Source organism: Neophocaena asiaeorientalis, unplaced genomic scaffold (assembly GCF_003031525.2).
Source record: "Neophocaena asiaeorientalis asiaeorientalis breed wild unplaced genomic scaffold, Neophocaena_asiaeorientalis_V1.1 scaffold21, whole genome shotgun sequence".
Classification (NCBI taxonomy): Eukaryota; Metazoa; Chordata; class Mammalia; order Artiodactyla; family Phocoenidae; genus Neophocaena; species Neophocaena asiaeorientalis.
In genome coordinates, this window is record NW_020174053.1 from 1,815,661 (window position 1) to 1,840,151 (window position 24,491).

General features: G+C 41.1%; 1 protein-coding gene across 2 annotated transcripts in view; it reads right to left on the minus strand.

The window, feature by feature from the left end:
* PPP2R1B (protein phosphatase 2 scaffold subunit Abeta) overlaps nt 1–21,455 on the minus strand; it is a 35,956-nt gene extending 14,501 nt beyond the window's left edge. For both annotated transcript variants that reach the window (XM_024754216.1, XM_024754215.1), the window contains exons 1-14: nt 21,321–21,455; nt 20,062–20,152; nt 19,557–19,657; nt 15,932–16,164; nt 15,495–15,642; nt 11,360–11,515; nt 10,585–10,699; nt 10,084–10,154; nt 9,590–9,724; nt 8,652–8,825; nt 5,103–5,163; nt 1,091–1,245; nt 581–723; nt 88–179 (exon numbers count right to left, since the gene is read on the minus strand). In XM_024754216.1, the coding sequence (XP_024609984.1) occupies nt 88–179; nt 581–723; nt 1,091–1,245; nt 5,103–5,163; nt 8,652–8,825; nt 9,590–9,724; nt 10,084–10,154; nt 10,585–10,699; nt 11,360–11,515; nt 15,495–15,642; nt 15,932–16,164; nt 19,557–19,657; nt 20,062–20,152; nt 21,321–21,434 (1,789 nt within the window). In that variant the 5' untranslated portion in view covers nt 21,435–21,455. The remainder of the gene's footprint in view (nt 1–87; nt 180–580; nt 724–1,090; nt 1,246–5,102; nt 5,164–8,651; nt 8,826–9,589; nt 9,725–10,083; nt 10,155–10,584; nt 10,700–11,359; nt 11,516–15,494; nt 15,643–15,931; nt 16,165–19,556; nt 19,658–20,061; nt 20,153–21,320) is intronic.
* Nucleotides 21,456–24,491: the final 3,036 nt, after the last annotated feature.

Sequence of the window (24,491 nt, forward strand, 5' to 3'; positions counted from 1 at the left end):
GGTCCAGATGCTCATCGCCTGGCCCACTTAACACCACTCATACCCCATTAGCCGAAGCAAAAGCTGGAAGGCAGAAAACAGACATACCACTTATAGCTTCCTGTGCAAAGTACTTGACATCCACGTCTTCATCTTGGCCTAGCTTCTGTAGCACCGGCTTAACTTCCTCCTGCAAAGCACTAAAATGCAATGGTATCATCTGTGAGAGGCAGTCTTCTGAGCCAGAGAAATGCTTTATGGTGTGTGTGTATATATATATTTGCTCTATGGTAATTTTTAAAGTTTAAATTTTTTAAAAAATCTTAAAACACCTATAATATAAACTTCACAAGTATTAAATAATTTCTCAGGTTCTCTGTAGAATTACCTTCGAACAATTATCCACATACGTACACAGCTTAAGTATTAAAGTCAGAGTACACACACTCAAAACTGGTTGTTAAATTACTCTATTATTTTCTTTAACCAATCCCACATTTTAGGTGAAGTGAAAATCACCGAATTTAATTTTAGCTATTTCTGCCTATATGGGGTGAAAATTTTAAAGTATTTAAAAAAAAGAATAATACTAAAATCTTACTCGGTATCTAGAATTGGTCCAATTTTCTGCAGCGATTTGGCCACATTGAATCGGACATTTGCTACTTGGTCTCCTGCCATTTTCAATACAACAGGCAGCATCTGCTTGGTGGTTATTTCCTGACCACAGGCTTCAGACAGCGCCTAGAAAAAGAAATAAGACAGCACATTAAAAACACTTTTATTTTTCTAAATATCCCCAAATCTAAAGAGACAATATCTAATAAGAAAGTAACTGGCCAACAGGAAAATGCTTCTAGTGTGAGCATGTGAATGAAGGATGCAAGGTAGCAAAGAATCCCAGAATTAGACCAGAATTCACAACTGACTTGACTACAGATTTTAACACAAACTGAAAAATTGACATTTTTCTCTCATCTCCTAACTGTCCAAATTAATCAGTATAAGAAATATAGTCCAAATAGAAGGCAACATATTCAGAATTCATAATAGAGTACTGAACAACTGGCTGAACATCTGAGCTTAGCAGTAACAGCTATGTAATACTTACATTAATGCAGAATAGAGTGGTCATTCTGTGCAGGTAATTAGGATCATTTGCCATTACTAACACTTTGGGAACGATGGTATTTTGGGCCCACTCTTTACCAAACTTCTGCACTAGTTTCACGAGGCCGTTGGTGGCAGCTTCACGGATGGCGTACACTGCAGAAGGGGTGAAGGTCACGTTGTGGCTGCTCACAGCGTGAGCACAACCTAGTTTACTTCTACTTACATCATCATCAAAGGTGGACCAAAAATAAAACTCTGTAAACACTCCAATTTAGTCAGACTGCAGTGGCAAGCATGCTCAGCCATGACTCCTAGTATGCTGATTTGGTCTTATTACAGTTTCAAAATGTATAGAATGTCCAAGGAAAAGGGAGGTAAGGAGCTCATTATACACATCATTAATTAATTAGCAAATATGAGTGCCAACTATGTGCTATGTGTTACAGAAAGAATGCATAAGATACTGCCCTCAAAGATCACACACTTTAGCAGAAAAATGAAAGCTAATGCATTCCAAGAAGTCATGTGATCTAAGACTGATTATAATGAAGCATGAAATTGTACACTAAAGACCCTGAGGGCTGCAGGAGTTTAGAGGACAGAGAACAGGGAGATCTGGGAAGGCTGCGGGAAAGAGAGGCCTTGCGCTGGGCCTTAAAGATTAGGGAGGATTTGTGTAAATGGAGAGAAGAGGGGAGGAATTCCTGGAAAGGCCAAAAAAATTTACCCAGGGCACAAAGGAAAAAACTGAAATCTGGGAGACTGTAAGGTTGAACAGTTAGGGTAGAGCCAGAACACAGAGCATCATGAAAGCTAAATTTAGACTTTGTAAGAAAACCAATGATGGGTTTTTAAAGCAAAGTTGTGACCCTACGGCCAATGTGGTATTTCAGCAAGATTATTCCAGCAGCAGCAAGAACAGCTGAGAGAATGACAGAGAGGCTATTTAGAGGCCTCTGTTGTCATCTATGCAACAGCAAATAAAAACTTAAGACTGACTTGCTTTATTTTCCCTTAAAAATGTTTGTTGAGACAACATGTCAAATGTCTTCTATGGATATATGTGCCTGCTTTAACCTCATAATTCCCTACGAGGTCATTCAGCAAAGATGTCATAAATCTAGATAATAAAGGCCTGAGCTACGATCTTCTCAACAACTAGTTGCTACATACAGCACTCAACAAAGACCGGTGTGGCAATGCTTCACTTTACGCGTCCGATACGACTCAAAATTTGGGCTTGGATAACAAATCTAGAGTGGTGGGTACTGACTCCTTATTCTACTTCTCTCTCCAGATGGGCCCAACCCTCCTGGGTGACAGCTGTGGCTTAACAGCTATCCAAGCCACAGCTCTGATCCTGGACAATTTCTACAAGGCTTTCGGACAGGAAATACCCAGCTCTTCCCAGCCCATAGATCCTTTTAGGTAACGCCACTGATGAGAACAGGCAAGACAGCTTAGCCAAGGAACTATATAATTTATTACCAGCGTGCAACCTGACCGAAGCCTGTGGGAGCAGCAGCCTGCCAGGAATATCTAGAAGCACTCGCTACTCGCTAAGGAGCCGCTCAAGTGAACTGTTTTACCCCTAACACACATCCCCCCTTCACACTCACATTCTTTGTCTTGGGCACACCGTCCCCCCACCCCCGCCCCTCAACCAACTTCTTCCCATCTGTGTCTTCTTCTCTCATTGTTTTTTTCATTTGCCTGAGATTTTTCTCATCCTAATGCCATTACCACAGGGAAGGGATCTCACTGCCAGAGTAACCAGAGACAGAGCGCTCGGCCTTGACCCAGACCTTAACTGCATTCAACTCTACTTGGCCAGATGCCTACTATGTTCTTGGCTTCTCTCAATTTTGCTGTGAAAAGAATGCAAACCATTCCACGGTTCTGCCTCTCCTCTCTGCTTGTTTTGTCTCTCTCCCTCCCTCTTCTTCCCTCTCCCCTCAAGGTCTGGCTGACTTGCAATGTTCCTCTGAATTTCTAACACACTCTATATGCTCACTAACTTTGGTACTTTTCCCTTCCTCCTATAAAAAATAAATTCCCCTTCTAAATTCCTCCCTCTCGTCAATACTATCCACTCAACCGTGGGAAGAGAAGTGAGTGATGCTTTCTTCCTTATAGTTCTCTGGATTTTTCACAATATCCTTTTAGTAGTTTAATAAGCAGAAAAAAGTTTCCAAAAATTTAATTGATCATTGATCACTACACGGCAGTTATCTAAAATGTGAAAACAAAACCCCATGTGATTAAGTACAGAACAATTTCAGAGCTGACATTTCATTGGTTCAAAGAATTTCATTGGTTCAAATTTGCAATGCCCACTTAAGTATGCTACTGCAGAAAAAGACACAAGGGTCTCTGTTGCTCCCAAATTGGAAAAAAAAAATCAGAGAAAAAGGAAGTATTAATTAACCTGCATCGACAGAACAATCCTACATGGAAAAGGTGTCAGGAATTCAATTCTTCATGGAACAGGAGGATTTTAAAAGTTCCTCAAAATAAATCTATAACACTAACTTTCCAAGAAAGTATGGACTGATCTTCTGGGACTCACTAACATTAAATATTTATCAGAAATAATATAAACACTTTATTTCTAAAAAGAGAAGACTGCCTTTCCTATGATTTGCCAAACCTCAGTTTCATTTAAGAAGAATAAAAATTAAGCCATAAAAAGGTAACTTTGGAGGACAAGAAAAATAGAAATAAAATCTTCACAATCTAGTTTGAAAACAATGAAATTATCTACATATACACGCCTTTATGAGATATGCATTTTTTTCACACCCCTCCTCTTCACTTCCTTAACCATATGATCTCCCATATGATCCAACTATGCCCTCAGCAAAACCACCTACATGTACAAGCAGACACAACATCCCCACTCCTCCCAAAGAGTCACCCATAAGCACCCACAGAGATATGTTCAGTACATAAAGTATATATAAGAAGCTGTGGAACTGAAGCAGGATACCCATCTTATCCACCAAAATATTGAACGAAAGCTCACAGGACACTGTAAGTCCTCAGGGCCCTCATCTGAACAGATCTCAGACCACACCGAAGCTGCCAGGTCTGGACATGGGGCTGGTACTGGACCTCACTGGTACAGAGGGAACCCCTCCTACCCACTTCCGCCCAGCAGACAAGAGGAGATACCCAGACCTGAGACCTTGTCAAAAAGTCAACTGCTAACAAGTTAACATGAAGTGGCTTTATATAAAACATGAACTGCCTTGTATATTTTGATAAGCAGCAGTTCCAGCTTTTATTTGTAACACAGTATGTGGCACTAGAGGAAAATGATTCTGTGACTGTTGAATTATGCTATAAATGCAAAGAAAAGGTAAAATACTAAAAAAATCTATTTTCTAAATGCTGTCCTATCTGACCCTGCCCTGAGTTCTCAGCTCTCCCTCTCTTAGTATCATGGCAGCAGCAGCCAGGGTATGGGAAGTAAGCATGCCTTTCACGCAACCAGAAATCTGGGATCTCTCTATCCTAGGTCACAGCTGACGTCTTCCACTCCTAGACACCTTTATTGCACCATTGTATACCTCCTTCTCTATGTCACCTCAAAGAAGACAAGTAGCCATTTCTTCCCCCTTTCTTCTGATTCCAATCCCTGTCCAACCCAGTCTACAGTGGCTGAAGACACAAAGATGGCATGGCCGGGTAGAAGACCTTGAGATAAGAAAGGAATGAATATCTGTATAAAAGAGACAGCCTGAAAATAATGTAATAGAATGAAAAAAAGGGCAAACAGATTTTTCAATGAAGAAAATAAAATTTAAGATAGAAAAAAACTGGTAGAAAACTGAAATGTCAAACTTGTGCTCAGAAAAAGCTAACTGGATTTTAATGAAAGCCTGTCTTCATCCCTGTACTGGTAAAACAAAATATGGTCAGATTAGGATTCCTTTCTAAAAAGAAAATATATGAACAAAATGGGATATATGCAAAAACATGGGCCTTCCATTAACTTATTTACTTACCATGGTCCACAAGCCAGGCCATACATAAAGAATTCAGCTTCTCATCAAAGAATTCCACACCCTATGGATACAGAAGATTCCATTAACAAACGTCTCCAAAGTTTAGAAATCAAGATGTACTATTTATATTACACCAGTGTGACCTGAAAGCTAAAAAAAACGACTTATTTCCAAATAAGCTGAATTCATGGACCAGCCAGAAAAAGAATACCATGAGATTTGATTTACAAACTGTAAACCTATTTTTATTGGAGAGAAGTCATAAAGAAGAGCAGAAGAAGTGAGTCGGCCCAGGCCCTGCTGAGTGGGAGAGAACAGAGTGGCCTGGAGCCAGATGCAACACTGCAGCATGCAGAGGCTGCCAAACAATCTCTAGATTATTTGTAAAAATGAATTACCAGGAAAATACCAGTCAGTAATATTAATAATTCTCAAATTTTCCCCCTTTTGGTTAATATCATAATAAATCCTTAAGGATAAAGAACCTGACATCAAGAGACAGACTTATCTCCAGCTAAAGAGAGTACTCTGGGATCCATGGGAGAAAGCAGAGAGGGAATAAAGCAGGCACAGGAGTACAGTGAAGGGGTCCCAGCACAGTCACAGTGGAACCATCCTACTTCCCTCCACCACTGCTCTCCCCCACAACGGTGGCCGCACCAGCACAGGCTGCAGACAAGCTCCTCGAGCTGATTTGCACGGACCCAGCACCGTGGGACGTCACATCATGTGGGCGACCGCTGTGAACTGTGCTTTCCCAGCACCCTGCTCTTGAGGTCTACGTGTTCACAGTCTTTAGCTTCTTTGGATCCTAAGAAGTTTCTGACCAGTGATTATGTATTTTCAATAAAGAAATGTAATTAAAGTGCTTTGAATATATGATAAAATGGCTTCATGGGCTCCCCCAGTGGCGCAGTGGTTGAGAGTCTGCCTGCCGATGCAGGGGACACGGGATCGTGCCCTGGCCCGGGAAGATCCCACATGCCGCGGAGCGGCTGGGCTCAATTATGAACAGGCTTTATTTTAGCACACCCTTAGATTATTACCATGTCCGCTCTCAAAGACTTATTTTTCGTTTCAGATCATGGATTTTTCTTGAGTCTTAATTAACTTTTATTTCCTGATTCTTGTGGTTTAGCCTTACTTTCACTCACCATGGTCCATAAGCCAGGCCATACATAAAGTCTTGAAAGAATTTTATAAATTGACTACCTGAAATAAAAGTCTTTACGGATTTTTTTTTAAGGATAAAATACATAATAATAACAAGAAGTTGAAGTTGTATAACAAACCACTTCTGACTGATGCATGTCACCTCTGCTAGACAAGCATGAGGCAAAGTCACCAGGTGCCTGTTTCCGTACTCCTCTGGAGAGCTACCAACCTTTGCAGGCTTCCCAGGTCTGGGAGGGACAGAGGTTCAAGAAATGGTACTAAAATTCACCCTCCCTTCTGGACAGTTATTTCAATCTTTAGCAAACCAGTTAAGCACTGCTGCTTTCGACTCCGGAGAGGTGATTCATGACAGTCACCAGGGAATAAGAGAAGATGACTCTCAGTGCTCGGGAATGGAAGAGGGAAAAAAACTGACAGGATGACTTTGCCTGACCCCATCAGCTATATAGGTATCCTCCACTTTTTGAAAGTTCACTTTATATCACTTCACTTTTACAAAAGAGCTGTAAAACAATACGTGTCTTCACTAACCAAAAGAAATCTGAAGGGGATTTTTTTAACAAAAAAAGGTGAAAACAGCATTCAGCATTTGTCTTGCAGCGAGACAACGAGCCCTTCGACAGGCAGCGTGCACCACAGCAGCAAGAGTGGCCCCGCCAAGCTCCTTCCCCTAGAACTACACTCAGCATCTCAGCATCAGGCCGCCATTGCTTTGAACTGTGCCTGTGAGCATCTGTGCTTTATCTTGATTTACTTCCTGTATCTGTTAGCAAGATGTGCTATGGTAATTGCTTCTTCGCTTTGTGCCATTTCAGCTTACAAAAGCTTTCTTAGGAATGCTCTACTTTCAAACAGTGGGGGAAACCTGTACACTGATAATCTTTGGCATCCATTTTGAAGAATGGGACACTTCAAATTTGATAAAACATATGACGTCACACACACGCACAGACACATTTCATAAACTAAGTATACCAAAATAACAATACAAATTCAGTGATCCAAGAAAAGAAAAAATAAATCCCATATGCTATGATATGAAAGGAACAGAAGTGGGGTTGAAAGAGGGGAAACAAACTGTATTAATGTTGGCTATAAACTGACATATTACGAGCTTTCTCAAAAAATTTTCAGGTATTCATTTTCTTAACAATCAACAAATGTTAAGTGCCTGATTAATGCCAGGCACTGCACTATGGTAAGCACTGGAAATAAAACACTGAACACAGTCCCTGCCCTAAAAGAGATCAGTTGTCTATCTCCTCAACTAGATTTTAACAGACGGTTATAATATACTATAGTAAGTGCAACCAACATGGTGAGGGCACATCACATTTAGAACTGACGAGGCTATCTACTAAAAAAGAAAGGGAAGGATGTGGCTATAAAACCCAGCACTGAAATTTTAATTAATTTGAGATCAGTACAGCTATCCATGAATCTCAAACAGTAATGTGATAATGTAGACTTTGGCCAAAATACTAGCATTACAAACTTCAACACTCCTTTTTTGTATGGAGAGTCCTCAACTCCCTTTAACCAGAATGTAGTAAAAGTGGTTAACCAGAGACATTTTGCACAGAATATAGGCAAACAGGGAAGCCTCCCTGAGCAAAAGTCAAAACTTATTTATCTCAAAACCATACTTCCCTTTCTTCTGAGATAAATATTCCTTAAATCACAGAGACATTTAGTAGCACAAAATCTATGTGACATAAACCAAGAAATTAATTATATTCTTCTATGGCTTTGCTTTCAGATAGTGGGGAGGTGAAATGTGTTTCTATAATACCTTTTTATTAGAAGTTAATGCAGGGCTTCCCTGGTGGCGCAGTGGTTGGGAATCCACCTGCCAATGCAGGGGACATGGGTTCCAGCCCTGGTTGGGGAAGATCCCACATGCCACAGAGCAGCTAAGCTCATGCACCACAACTACTGACCCTGCACTCTAGAGCCCGCGAGCCACAACTACTGAGCCCACATGCCACAACTACTGAAGCCCACGCACCTAGAGCCTGTGCTCTACAACAAGAGAAGCCACTGCCATAAGAAACCCACGCACCGCAACGAAGGGTAGCCCTCGCTCGCCGCAACTAGAGAAATCCCGCGCACAGCAACAAAGACCCAATGCAGCCAAAAATAATAAATAAATTAATTTAAATTTTAAAAAAAAGGATACATAAAGTTTAAAAAAAAACAGAAGTTAATGTACTGATGAAAATGCAAACCACTCTACAGGCAACTAAGAGAGACAATACTTTCATGAGTCTAAATGAACATAACCACAGGAGCTACTTGGGCCTCCTACTTGCCATGGTAAATCTGCTCCACTATCGGATGCTATCCTTCAGTTCACAGAGCACCCATACTCACCAGCTGGCCTGCCAGCAGTGGCATATACTCAATGATGGCCAGCCGGACCCTCCATTTGGCATCTTCAGCCAGCTCCACTATGGCAGGAAGGAGTGATTGAGAGAGCTGCCGGATTCCAATCACTTCATTTACACAATCCAAATTGGAGATGATGTTCAAACGAACTTCAGGACACTGTAAGTACACAAGCCCCAAGAGACCACATGTAAAGATCAAGTTCTCTGCCCAATATTCTCCTACCAACACAATGAGTAAATAACATTTAAAATAAGAAAGTACTGACTCAGGTGAAAAAAGTATTGTCTTGGAAGAAATACTTAACACTGAGTACACAAATAATTCAAAGCACATAATTTAACTGATCTTAACCAGAACTTTCAATGAAAAATCTATAGAAAGGTAAAGGGCACAGGCTATGAAATCAAATTACATGCATTCAAATCCCAGATCTACCACTGCTGAGACCCTGGGTAAGTTATTTTACCTCTGTGCTTCACCTTCTTCATCTGTAAAATGGGAATAATAATAAGACCCACCCTCATAAGACTGTTGTGAGAATTACATGTAATAATAATACATGCAAAGCATTTATGATCATGCCTGGCACATGGTGTTAATAAATATTAGCTAATGTTATAATTTTGATATTATTATATTTATATTTAAATGAAAGAAACTTATCAAACAAAGATCCATTAAGTTTAAAGAGAAAAAAAAAGCAGCAAATATAAGCAGGAAATAGGCAGAGAAGATAGAAAGACATTTTTAAGTCTGTATCAAATAGCCCATTTTCTGGGGAACTTATAACCCCATGCCCAAACATTGTCAATGGTTTAAAATAAGTTACTTTGTTGGGTTCTATCTCAGTGAGACCCCAAACAAAAACCAAACCAAATCACTGACTATCAAAGGATAACAAAATTTATAGCCAGACTTACCTCATCCTTTAACTGAGCTAAAAAAAGAGGTAGAAGATGTTCAATGGTATTCCCTTTGCCCAAAATCGTAGACAATCCCATAATTACAGAAGCTAGAGCCGACTTGACATGTTGATTTGTATCAGATACTAATTCCTAAAACAAAATCAAAATTAAAAGCCTTTCTTTTTTTTGCAAGACAATAGAAACTTCCATACCATTTCACAAGGAATTTTAAAAGTCAGCACTATTTCAGTATTGATTAGTTGATAAAGTTTCCTCAGACCATCTGTCAAATAATATAAACCTATGCACCAAAGAGCACTTTACACTTATAAAGCACTAATAAGTAATAAATAATAATGTCACATGTTAACATATCTGTCCCATTCATCCCTGGTCCACGTTTAAACTCAAAGAGCTTTAAGGGAATGTTGATACAAACAAAAACTGAGGTAAGGTTTACCTTCATATAGGGCAAAGTGAAACAAAAAATAAACTAAAGTTAGGTTTACCTTTATATAGGGCAGAATCTGATTCATAATTATGGTCTCTCTACCTTCCATGGGCAAGTTCTCACAAAGTTCTAAAAGAGATAAATAGAAAAAAAAAAAATGCTTAATTACAAGGAACCAAAAGAAGAAATTTAACCGGGTTTATCAACAGTTTCAAGTTAAATCAAATCATATGTTTAAGCAAGTAAGCTCCAAGGAGGAAACCTGGCTTATTTTAAATGCACTTTTTGGTCAATCTATATGCCACTGTGTACCACACCAATCCAACCTGGAAATGCCTTTTTTCTTTTTTTTTCCTAAAAACAGAAACAGGGTAACACAGCTGTTTGATTTTAAATATAAAGGGAGTAGCTTTATGAGACAATGTAACATTTCAACACATTAAAATCATCTCTATTTACTTGAAAACATAATCTAGAACAAAAAAAATACAAAATTCACTGACATAAAAAATGCACCAAAGTGAATGACATAAACTACAACATAAACTGATGTCTTAACCTTTTACTTTATGGGCAGCAGCTGCTCGGACTTCAGCTTCACAGTCTTTGAGTAGGTTCTGAAAGGCGGGGATGAGGTCATTTAGGGTGATTTTGGGACCCACAGCTTTCTGGAGCTATAAAAGAATTTGTAAAGGTTTTAATGTATTCTAAACAAAATAAGTAACATGAACACACAAAACAGCGCAATCTTCAAGTACAGACAGTCCCCAACTTATGATCGTTTGACCTAAGATTTTTCAACTTTAGGATGGTGTGAAAGCAATACACGTTCAGTAGAAACCAAACTGCAGATTTTGAATCTTGATCTTTTCCCAGGCTAGCGATATGCAGTACAATCCTCCCGTGATGCTGGGCAGAGAGAGGAAGCCCCAGCTCCCGGTCAGCCATGCAATCATGAGGGGAAACAACCGATACACGTAAAACCATTCTGTTTTTCACTTTTAGTACAGCATTGAATAAATTACATGAGATATTCAACACTTTATTATAAAATAGGTTTTGTGTTAGATGATTCTGCCTAACTGTAGGCTAATGTAAGTGTTCTGAGCACATTTGAAGTAGGCGAGGCTAAGTTATGATGTCCAGCAGGTATTAAATGCACTTTCAACTTGCAATGGGTTTATCGGGACATAACCCCATCCTGAGTCCAGGAAGATCTATATATGTTTTTGCCATGAGCACTTCCAATTCAGAAATTTTTGGTACAACAGCAAATCTGTGGGTTTCTGGTTTTTATCTTTAGTACTCAAAAAATGTCAGTGCAACCATTTTACCTCTGAAAATTTGTCAGCTACCATATAGCGAACTCGCCAAGATTTATCTTCTGCTGCTTGTCCAAGTGTAGGCATCACCAAAGCCTCAAGGTCATCCTCAGAAAGTAACTGAGCAATATTGACACAAGCTTCCACAGCTAGGAGGCGCACTGAATCCTAATGAACAAAATTCCTTTCCGTTAGTCAGATAATATTTACTGAGAGCCACGCGGCAGTGTGTGGTGTGTGGTATTGCCGTGGGTATCATTTAATTTAAAAAAAACCAACCACACTATATGCAACTCATGTCTTTATGTCTTGAAATAGCTGCTCCCTTTGCCTGGAATGGCAGGCATGTCAAAGCCATAAAGGCAGAAATGACTGTTCTCTGAGCGAACAGCAAAGTAATGACGTTAGTTAGAGTGCAGGATTTTTATTAAGGAAAATGAAAATAAAATGTGAAGATTAAGTGAAAAAAGAAAACATTTTAATGATGTCTCTAAATCCTCACTATAAGAAGTTGAGGGATAAAAATGAAAACAATGCTTGTACAAGTTGTTTACAACAGATCAGAAAAGAGAAAGAGAATGGGGGATAAGAGTAAGGGAATGACTTAGGAAGCTCAGTTTTCAAAATACTCATTGTAGGATGGCAGTAATAGGAGTTTAGGCATGAGATAATGACTTGGAAAAAAATACATAGAAAAACAAATTTTAAAAGTAATTTAAAAAAACATTCAATTTAAATGTTGATGATCAAGGACAGAATAACTTTGAGGTAGCCAAGCATAAAAAACCCAGCAGAAAAAATTAGGTATGGGATTAATGAACTCAGCTTCCCAAATGTAAACCACCAAGTATCAACGTAGTACCTATATGACCTTTGCACAAGTGGAAGTATATAATTAGACAAATCAATGAAAAATAGGGAATTGAGACTATAGAGTTGGGAATCATAAATATATTAGTAGGAACTGAAAATACAGAAACATCTGAGCACCCAGAAGAAACAAGACAAAAATTTTAAGAGTATGTGTGTGTATATATACATATATAAATATTTTATATATGTAACATTCCTGTATGCGTATATCTAGGCATGTGCAAACACACAAGGGATAACAGCAACTCCAACTTTCCGAGACACTACACGTTTACAGATCAACAATAACTTACCCTACGCCCAAGACACTCACTACTCTATCTAAAGGAACAGGCTAAAAAAGGCAGAATTAGGTTCTTGGTAGTAGCTATACAGCTATTTTCAGATTCCAAAAATTATGATGAATCAAGGGATTACCATCATCTATGGAAATATATACCCATCAATATTTGTTCAATTAATCAACTGCTTCTCTTCCAGAACTCCTGATTTTCTTCCCTGTACCTGCTACTCCTCCCAGAATCTTCTCCACTCAGCAGTGACACCAGCATCCACCCAGTTGCTCAAGCCAAAAATCAAAGAGATCTTGATTCCTCTTCCCTTCATCCAATTCAATCATAGCTCTACTGACTACCTCCAAAACTATCTCCAGTTTCTCTCCATCTTCACTATACCACCCTAGTTCACCACTGTCTCCTGCCTGGATTATTACAAAAGTCTCCTAACTTGTCTTGCTGTTTCTACTCTCAACCCCACCTTACAATTTAGTTTCCACCCGGAAGCCAGAATGATCTTTTAAAAATGTAGATTACATCAAATCACACCGCTGCTTAAAATCTCGGTGTATTCTCATTCCACCTAGAAAAGAAAATCCAAACTCTACACCCTTGTGGTTTAAAGGTCCCCCACAATCTGGCCCCTGCTTATCTTCTCCAAACTCATCTCTGATCAGAGTCCCTTTCGCCCACTATGTTCTAACCTCAGGGCCTTTACACTAAGTGTCCTCTCTTCCTGGAATTCTCTTTTCCTGGAGCTCTGACACCCTAGGAAAGGGCATGGCTGGCATTTTTCTTTCATGTCTCAGTTTATGCCACCTCTTCACAGTCCTTCTCTGACTAACCAGTCTAGAGGATGCCCTACAATCACTCCCCACCACTGTGTCACCCGACTCTATTTTCTTCATAGTATTTATCCCCAATGTTTCGTTTGTTTATTATCTGTTTTCCTTCATTAAATTGTAAGCTCCATGACAGCATGGTCCCTGTACACCCTGTTTAACACTGTAAACCAGCACTAGAACAGTGCCTGATATGTAGAAGGTGCTTGATAAATACTTTCTCAATGAATGACTAAGGCAGGAGCAGCAATTCTATCAGTAGTCAGAGTGAATATACACACATGTATTTTACAACTAAGCACAATATTTTTTTGAGCATCCATCGCTGCTAATACCACAACTAGACATATCTCTTGATGAAAAGTAACCTCCACCTACGAAGTGATCTTATTGCCCCCAAAATATCAAACCTAACTCTCCTTAAGCCTTTAGATCAGAGCTGGGCCAAGTGCTGGCCAAATCTGAAAAGCAGCAAGTTTCTGTAAATAAAATTTTACTGGAACGGCACCATGCCCATTAGTTTACATATTATAGAGTGCTACATACAACAGCAGAGCTTTGTAGTGACAACAGAGACTGTCTGGTCCACAAAGCCTAAAATATTTACTATCTGCCCCTTTCACAAATCTCCACTCTAGATTCAACTACCAATTTTGCAGGACAAAAGAAAATGTTAAATTATACCACTGGAAATGTAATCAACGAGATCTCCAATGAGGATTCTAAACCTGTACTGTCCAATGCGACAACCACTACCCACTCACTACCTACTTCTGTGTGCCTGAAATGTAACTAGTGCCACATGTTTAAAGGATAGTTATTTTGGATATATTGGGTTAAAATATATTATTAAAATCAACTTCACCTGTTTTTTACTTTTTAAAACGTGGCTACTACAAAACTTAAAAGTAACAGCGGCTTACATTGTATTTCTGTTAGATACTGCTGTTTTAAACTATACTGTATGAGTAATAAAAATGCAAAGAGAAGTAAGGAGGTGGTTACCACGAAAGTCAAGATGAAGTGTTAGTCTTAAGGGGGTGGAGAGTGAGGAGTGGGAACTGGGGAGCGGGGTTGTGTTTGGGAGGGAGCCCATGCTGGGCTTCCAGGGTAGTGGCTGTCGAAGTTCTATCTCCTTTCATGGATGAAAGTCACAAGATGACATTAACTTGTAATGATTCATTAAGATGCATATTCACTTTGTGCTGTTTTCTATATATTATTTTAATAAATTTAAAAAATTATTTCAAAACATTTACCATCTTTAGATCTAGAAGCTGAAAATAAGACTCATGGGTATGTATCTGCTGCTCGTGATCCTGTACACATAAAGTGATTCTAGGGCAGCAACTAGGTAAAACCTGAAGGGCTCTTCTTCTGGAGTCCAGGAACTCTGGGGGCTGATCCTCCAAAGCACCATACAGAGAGGCAGTGCAGCTTAGCAGTGAAGGCCATGAACTCTGGAGCTAAACTGCCTAGACTCAAATCCCAGTCCAACACTGCTAACCATGCAACCTTGAGCAAGTCACTTCAATTTCCTGTGCCTGTTTCCAATTATGTAAAGTGGGGTATCTACCTAATGGGGCTGTCGTGAGGACTGAATTACTTCCCATATGTAAACCACTTAAAACAGGCTGAGAAAGATTTATTTAGGTGCTTGCTAGTGTATTATTATTGCTATTTCTACAACAATGAGATCCAGATCCTTGGATTTATAACTGCTATCAAGTGAAGTCATCCTATACACTCACATAGAGGATGCAGAGGGTCAAACAGCTTTCCCAATACATGCTATGCTTGTTTATCTGAAAGCCAAAAATTCCAGGAAACATTACGCTCCCATGACAATCCAGCCTGCAGTGCCCAAAGGTATGTTACCCTTTCATGCAGCTTTGGTCTTCCTTTCTAATTATGGCTCCCATTTCCTCTTTGACACCCCCTTCCTTTTAACAGCTGCTAATGTAAAAGAAAACTGTGGTCTGGCTAAGAAAGAATTATAAGGACACTGAGATGGGTCATATTAAACTTTATCCAGGCCAGAATTAAGTATTAATTCTGCAAAAAGGATCCTACCACGAGAACAAAAACACCCAAAGAAATTCTTAAAATTTTAAGAGGAGCATATCTGTGTACTTTAATTACCAAGAGTTAACCTACCTGTTCATCGGAAGCTAGATTAGTGAACAATGGAACAATTTCACTTTTCACACTGTCTAATTCCAAAACTTTTGCAAATTCACCCAATTTGGAAGCAGCAGCACGTCGTACCATTGGTGTGTCATCTGAGCACAAGGAACGGAAGTGCCTGCAGCAAATAAAATGATGAAGGTATTTCCTGTCAAATGCCATTGATTAAGCATCCCCCAACGCACACAGAAATTTTAGAGGTTTTCTCTTACAACCATCAGGGATCAGACTTCTACTCATAGAAGTAACAAGGGAAAACCCACGGGTATATTCAACTGGACAATTAAAAGTGGTGTCATTAATCCGACTACCCTGATACCAGTCACTCACTGGTAACAGGGTACTGTGTAACTTGTCAGCTGTGAACTCCCAATAACCCCAAATAACTAAAAAATACCATATCTTACTGTCTGATTTCTGCTTTGACAGCATTTGAAGCCCTGGGATAGCAAACGCTGAACAAACCACATGCAGATGTGCGAGAGGTAAACCAATCCCCACTCGCTAGGCGTTTCACCAGAGGGACAAAGTGAGCCTCCAGAGCCACAGCAGTGTGCTCCTGGGAGATCTGCCTCAGGGACTCCACAGCCTTGTCTCGAACCACAGTCTCTTCCACGGTCGCCAGACTTTCCAGAGGAGGCTAAATAGACCGAAATGGAAAACCAGAGAGAAAACTTACTCAATCAGGTTAGATACAGATTATCACCTTTTAAAGTGACTGAAGGGAGGTGGTACATGTAACCAGAATGTTAGCTACATCACACCAAATGGTTACTTTCAGTTCACATGGTGATAACATATGGTGTGTCCAACCTGAAGACACGACTTCTGTAGGACAGCCAAGATCTCACGTCCCAGATGGCAATTCCCAGATGGTGTCTACAAATGACACAGTGGAAGAGACTTGACACAATATTAATATTATTGCGAGCTGAATCACTAGATTTAAAAGCTATGTAGCAGGACTTCCCTGGCGGTCCAGTGGTTAAAACTCCGTGCTTCTACTGCAGGGGGCGTGGGTTTGATCCCTGGTTGGGGAACTAAGATCCCACAAGCCGCACGGTGCAGCCAAAAAAATAAATAAATAAAAGCTTTGTAGCCAAATTCAGACAGGATAATGTACACTTCCTCGAGTAAGTGCAAAAACATGACCAACGCTGGGCACCATAATTACATGAGGACATCTCATCAGGACACTGAGTCCACGGCCTTTGGGTTATTATTCTACCATTCCTGGAGGTGGACGCTACCTGTGTCCACTGTCTCCACACCAACCTATAAATGGCTGAGAACAAAATCGTTTTTTCAGAATACATCCAGAATCTTCCCATGAGCCACACACAGTGGGAGCTTCCAAAAGAACAATTAAGTGAAGAGTGCAGAGGTGGTAGCAAACCTTGCCTGCAGCTTTAGAAACAGAAGAGACCAAAGGGGCTGGTCTGGACTAGGATCAGTGAGTGACTATAACACAGCCCAGTAAAAAAGTGACAGAGGGCGGGTTCTCTGAACCTCTGCCTTTCTGGGTTTACACTCAGTCCAGGCAAATGCAGCATATACCATGAGGTGCAAATGTTAAAGACAAAACCCACATGTAGAACTGACCAGGAGAATGAAACACAATTGTGAGTCAAAGGAGAGACGTGTGTCTATCCAATAATACATTTCAAAAATTATTTGATACACAGAGGTAGAAAGTACTCAGCTTTTCTAAGAGGCATTTCAGAAGCCCTTTGAAAAGATATTGCTTTCTGACTTGTAAAGGCCTTTCATGATCTGTCCACTGCCATCTCTGACCTCCTCTCATGCAGTATCACTGGATAATCTCTATCACTACTACAGGATAAGGCGAGCTCCTGTCTCTTGATGTGAACTCTGCCTATCTCTCCATGCTCTTTTCCTATGCCCCCGGACCACCACTTCTTCCAACTCTAGCACCAACACTGTATACTCCTGCAGTCCAACCGGCTCCATGCTTCCAAGGCTCTTAAACTCTTTCTTTTAAAATGATAATTATTGCTATATTCTAGCACTGAGGATACGGAAGAAACAAGGCCACAATTTCCTTGCTCTAGTGGAGTTCACATTCTTTTTTTTTCTTTTTTGGGTCTTTTGATTTTTTTTTTTTAATTTATTTTATTCATGTACAGTTGATGTACAATGTTGTGTTAATTTCAGCAAAGTGATTCAGTTATACATATACATACAGTCTTTTCCATTACGGTTTATCACAGGATATTGAATATAGTTTACATTCTAATGGAGGAAGATAACAACTAGTCACGAAACCAACTAGATGGTGTTGAGTGTTCTGTAAAGAACTAGAATAAGGGGAATTCCCTGGCCGCCCAATGGTTAGGACTCCATGCTTTCACTGCCAGGGGCCCAGGTTCAATCCCTGGTCGGGGAACTAAGATCCCACAAGCCAAGCGGTGCGGCTAAAAAAAAAAAAGAATAGGATAATGTGATAAGGGGTGAGTGGGGAAGCAATTTCAGGTTGAGTGGTCAGCGAAGGTCTCTGAGATGCATTAAAGTTGATATGTGAATGACAAAGAGACAGCCCCAGGAAGCTCAAAAAAGAAACATTTTATTATAGGGAATACCTAGGGCAAAAGTCTTAAGGCAATAAACCTGGTTTATTCAAAGAACAGAAAGAAGACCATCGTGAATGGAATGAGGTTATTACGAGGGAACACATGAGATAAGCTCATAGGGGCAAGTTTTGTAAACTAAGGTACAAGCTAAGGTAGAAATTTGGGATTTTCTAAGAGTCGTGGCAGGTAGTGAGTGATCCACCCACTGGGTGAAGAGTGAACTGTAGTGGTGGGGCGGGAGGCATGAGTGGAAGGCAACTAGTTAGAAAGTTACTGCAGTAATCTAGAGGAAAGATCATGTCGTCTAGAAAGATTAGAGGAATGAAGAGCTAGGTGGTAGTAGGGATGAAGGAGAGTGAACTGATTTGGAATATATATAGAATCTATAGGAGTTACTAATGGGTTAGATGTGGGAAATGAGGGAAAGCGAATTCAAGAATGTCTTCTAGGTTTTGGTTTGTGCAACTGGGTAGACGGTGATGCCATTTACTGCAATGGGGCAACTAATAAGGAGGCATATTTGGGGGAGAAAATTGATGCTGTTTTAGATATTAAATTTGAAATGCCTGTTTGACATCCAAGTAGAAAAATCACAGGCAGATATATAGAGAAAGACAAACACAGATATTTATATCTATCTTTCTACATATATCTATAACTGGAGTTCCATGGAAAGGTAAGAGGTAAAGACAGAAGTCACAAGAGTCAGCAACATAATACAGACAATATTTAAGCCCGGAAGCATTCAGCCCTATCTTGTCTAACTGGCAAATTCCTAGTCATCCTTCAAAACCTAGTTCAGACATTCTCTCCCAACAGATCTTCCCTGATCACCCTGGGTTAATCACTTGCCCTTCTCTATTACTTGAATGCCTTTTATGTGCTTCAAAATTTTCCATCTAACACCGCACAGTAATTATTTGTTGACACATAAGGACAGAGGCCTCATTCCATTCATAATGCTCTTCTCTAACATTAACATTGTAACTTCAGTGCCTGATATAATAGGTTCTCAATAAATGTCAACTAAATTAAACTGAATTCATCAAATTCGCAAAGTAAGTCAGAAGCAAAAGTTACAATTAAAGACAAAACTAATAAACATTCCCAAAGCCATAACATTGCTAGATGAGCATTAAGATTTCCACTGTAAGGGGGAAAAAGCCATGAACAAAAACCATCAAATCCTTTTTCTCCTGACCTCTAAATTAACAAATCTACAGAGGCAAAAAAGAGGGAGAAGTTCTTTAATTCATAGTCAGAAAAAATAAGAAAGGGTTAATTGAGTCCAAAGGGCCTAGTTATTTGTCCTCTCAGTAGCTAACACTGTGACTATCCATAAAAAGATCTGTATAAAAAATGCTGCAGTGTGCCTATCACCAAACAGGGTATCATTTATACTGCAAAAGTTGTAGAAGGAGAGTAGGCAGAATATACTCACCAACAAACAGTGGGCAAAGTCAGGACCTCCCACCAGGCCAGTGAAATTTCCCAGCTGCTCAGCAAGAGCTAACAGTACCTCATCTTCATCATAAATTGTATCTGGAAATGACAACAACCCAGTACTCATCAACAAGGATATCTGGCCCAGAGCTGGACACTCACACAAAACTAGGAATAGACTCAATATGTAACTAGATGGTCTGTCACAGTCCTAACAGCCTTTTCCTCCTTCTCAATCAAGAGTCTTTGTGGATCTGTTTTACAGAATGAGTTAGAAATTCATAATCCATATCAATTACTTTCCTATTAGCTAAATAGTTAAGGTCTGAATATGTCTGGCCACAAAATTACAGTATATGCTGTCCTGTTTCTTCATGGGAAACAGCAGGCTCAGTTTAGTACTTACTAATACTGTGGGTCACAAATTCGAAAAAAAATAGCCAAAGTTTTGAAAGCCACTGGAAAACAGAAATGCCCATGTCTTTCCTCCAAGAGTCACATACCTGTAAGGAAAGGCAGCAGTTCAGTTCGCGTCCTTTCTACTCCAAGTGCTAGAGCAATTGTTGATAATTTCTTAATACTATTGAGACGGAGCTTTAAAAAAGTAGAAAGAACGAAGTCAAGAAACAGTTGTGATTTAGACCAAAAGACAGTAGTTGCATGCTTCCCTGATGGCGCAGTGGTTAAGAATCTGCCTGCCAATGTAGGGGACACAGGTTCGAGCCCTGGTCAGGGAAGATCCCACATGCCGCGGAACAACTAGGCCCGTGCGCCACAACTACTGAGCCTGCACTCTAGAGCCCTCGAGCCACAACTACTGAAGTCCCCATGCCTAGAGCCCGTGCTCCGCAACATGAGAAGCCCGCAATGAAGCCCGTGGGCAGCAATGAAGACCCAACACAGCAAAAAATAAATAAAATAGTTTTTTTTTAAATGTGAATCATTTTTAAAAAATTTAATAAAAAAAGGACAGCAGTTGCAAACAGGTGAGATAATAACATACAGGTAAGAATGAAGAAAACCTTTAATTTAGATTTTATTCTATGAGGAACCTCAAGAACAGTGGAACACGTCTTCATTAGCTAAAGGAAGATTTCTTAGGAGAAACACGTTGACGGGCCCATTAAAGAAATGAAAGAAAATACAATATTCAGAAAAGTGAGACAATTTTAAAAAGAGAGAACTTTGGCAGTGGTGAAGCAGGTGAAACGGTTGAGTACAACCCCTGCCTTTTCAAAGAAAAGTTCCATCAGAGGTGATACACCGCCTCCTCTAGGTTAGTTAGCCATCCAACCTAATTTCTACCCCACAAGCCCAGCGGAAGGCAGTCATTCACCTGCACTTCACTGGGCGCCTTGGCATCCTTGCAGCCCGCTCCAGGCCCTCGCGGTTCCGCTCCGCCCTCCTCCCGCTCGCTCAGCTACAGGGACGACCCGCCCAAGGCTGGACGCGGCGTTCCCACCGCCCGACCCGGAAGGAGGGCCCAGGACGGAAGCCGGTTCCCCTACAACCGCCCCGGACCCGGTGCGACCGCCGGGCCAAAGCCTCAGCGGGCCGGGACAAGGGGTGCTGGAGAGGTTCCCGGCCCGTCGGGTCGAGCCACCAGAATCCCTCACGGATCTCTCCCCTCCTCCCTGTCAAGTTTCTGCTCCGAGTCCCAGCTTTTAATCCCCGGGCCTCCCCTGCCCCGGGGCGGGCCTTCCCCCTTCCCTACCACGCGCCCGGCCGAGCCCGCCTCCGCTCCCCGGCCCGACTCCAGTACCTGCACATCCTCATTGCGCAGCTCGTCGATTAATACCGCGATCGGGTAGAGCGAATCGTCTCCATCTCCGCCCGCTGCCCCCTGGCCCATGCGGGGCCCCGCCACGCCCGCCATGTTCTTTCTCCTCCGCTTGGTCGCCACCGCCCGCTTCGCTCCCAGGCCCCGCCCCGCGCCCAGGCCCCGCCCCGCGCCCGGAGAGGCGGGGCTAAGACCCAGGCTCGGCTGGTGCTGAGGTCTGGGAACTAAGTGCCCGGCCGGCCGGTGGAGGCCCCACCCCGGACCCCGTTGCTGGAGGTGCACGTCTGAACTCCAAAAGACAGGTGGGCTGAGAAAGCGAAAGGAGCCCGCGTGTCCTTTCCCCAGGCAAAAGAAACAGGGGCGGGGATTCGTCCTGCTCAGATCTGAAGGCGTCGGGGACTACCTGAGTGAACCATGCTGTGCCCTCTTAGGACTCAGGCGGACCAACGAGGATGCCCAAGGACAGGAGGAAAAAAGATTTAGCGCCTCTCCTGACTTCATCCTGGCCCTGAGCCATTTGGGTCTCCAGTCCTAATTTCCCCGCTATCCTCAAACTTCCACAAAACCCCTCCACCTCTTCCTCCGGCCTGTGCGCCAGAATTGTATCTGGCTCCTGCCCCGTAAGACAAATAACGCGGGCGGTGAGAGAAAATGAACAGCGCTATCCAAACTCCCCAGTCAATATTTTTTCCGCTTTCTCCATGCAAGCTGTTAAAAACATGTTGCTCTCTTGTTTTTGTTTCTTTTCAGTTTGGTACTGGAATGGTGCCTTCTGTTGTATTTTCTTCCTCCCATTTTTTAGGTCTTTAGCATGCTAGAAGTACAACAATCAAGCAAAACTAGGACAAGCTTTAATCCTTCCAAATTGGGTGGCGTGGCTACTTTGCTTGTACAAGAAAGGCTAAACTGACCTCTCTAGAACTCCAGAAGTCCTCAAAGGCAGCAGTGGCAGGAGGTGAGGGTATGGGAGTGCTTTCTTACAAAATTTAGTGGGAAGTTTCCATTTACCCTTGTTAGGGCAGCATGGAATAACTACAATGTCCCTTTCTGTTTGTTTGTTTTGAACTATAATTTAAGCAGCTTAGATTGATAGCTACCTATGGTGATCACAAGCTCTGAAATGATAATTCTATGTGTTTGATTAATAAAAAAAGTAAAATTATTAATAAATCTAATTTAGGAGACTTTTTAAAAAAAACATGGGGTTCGGGCTTCCCTGGTGGCGCAGTGGTTGAGAGTCCGCCTGCCGATGCAGGGGACACGGGTTCGTGGCCCGGTCCGGGAAGATCCCACATTCCGCGGAGCGGCTAGGCCCATGAGCCATGGCCGCTGAGCCTGCGCGTCCGCAGCCTGTGCTCCGCAAAGGGAGAGGCCACAACAGTGAGAGGCCCGCGTACCACAAAAAAAGAAAAAAACAAAAAAAAATATGAGGTTCTTGGAAGTAAACACAGTAGATGAGGCTTTTGATCATAGTGAAAGTTTGGGAATCAATGGATCTGAACAGTAATTCTCAATTTAGGTTTGTGCATGTGTTCTCTAGAGTTTTGTCTTTTTTAAAAAATATTTATTTATTTATTTGGCTGCATCTGGTCTTAGTTGTGGCACACGGGATCTTCCTTGCAGCATGTGGGAACTTCCTTTGAGGCGCCTGGGCTTCTCTCTAGCTGTGCATGGGCTCAGTAGTTGCAGCACGCGGGCTTAGTGGTTCCGCGGCATGTGGGATCTTAGTTCCTTGACCAGGGATCAAACCCACGTCCCCTGCATTGGAAGGCGGATTCTTAACCACTGGACCACCAGGGAAGTCCCTAATTTTGTTTTCATTTTGATAATTTTTTTTTAGATTTGCATAAGCATATTCTGGATTATTTGGATGACTACTTTATAACCTGGTATTGCCACGTGATCTCAATACCTACATTGCATGTGTGTTCATTGCTGCTTTTATTGTTCTGGGATCGTGAGAAAAGAACAGAGGTGGATTTAAAATGAAACTGGTGTTTTCAAGCACAAAATGAAAGCCAAATCACATCATAGGACTGCACTGTCACAGTAGTTCTAACAGAAAAGTGGTGAGAAAATTGAGATAATATAGGTCACTTGGTGGCATAAGCATGTTGAACTCAAAAGAAGCTGAGCTTTCGCAGGCAATAACAGTCACAATACAAGGGATAATTTAGTCTCAGCAAAATACATCATTTGCCGTGTTAAATTACTATAATATTAATATGAGTAGTATTAGTTTTGTGGCTTCATTTGTATTTAACTTATAAATCTATTTTGTTTTTTTAGTTGTATAAGAACTATAAATAAAAGAACATTATATTCCTACTTTATATTTGTAAATTTAAGTAACATGGTAATAAAAATAATTTAAGTAAACTTAGGGTTTTCAAGATTTTTTTCCTTAGAAATGGATCCAAGTACTACTTGAGAAGCGGAAAGTTAATAGTTTTTTTGATTTAGTACTCTACCAGTTAGATCAGAGGGGGTTCCTATTGGCATGAGGAGAAGAAATCTGTTCCCTTATAGTTTATGTGAAAAGGCTTCAGAAATGATGAAGGAAGCAAGCGCAGAAAGAAGCACATTAAGTCAGTTCCACACATATCATCTCTAGATATTAGCTCAGGCTTAGACGAGCTTCGGTATGATAAACAAAAACTAGCACACTGATGGATGCTAAGCTATTTTGTTAAAACTCAAATATGCTTTGCTTACCCAAGCACAATGAATTGGACACCTATGGAATAACACAAGCTGAGAAAATAGGCCCCAGAAAATTGCCCGGTTTGAGAGTCATCAATTCTGGACTTCCGTGCCCACCTCTGTCTCTGACTTATCGTGACTTACCTCTCCCTATGCCTCAGTCCCACCTCCCACCCCCTCACCCCCAATAAAATGGAGCTAACCACCTCTGATTCCCTCTCTAGTTACTGCGATGATGTGAGGATGAAACAGGTAGTAAACGTGGAGATGCTAGTAAATCCTTCAATAAAGTGATTAAAACAAACAGACTGCAGCAGAAAGAGGCTATTTCAAACACTGGGCTGAATGGAAACTGGAACTAAATCTAAGACTGTCTTTTGGGGAATGTAGTCCACTGACTATCTGAATCACCTAATATGCTTGTTAAAAATGCAGATTCCTGGCCTCCAC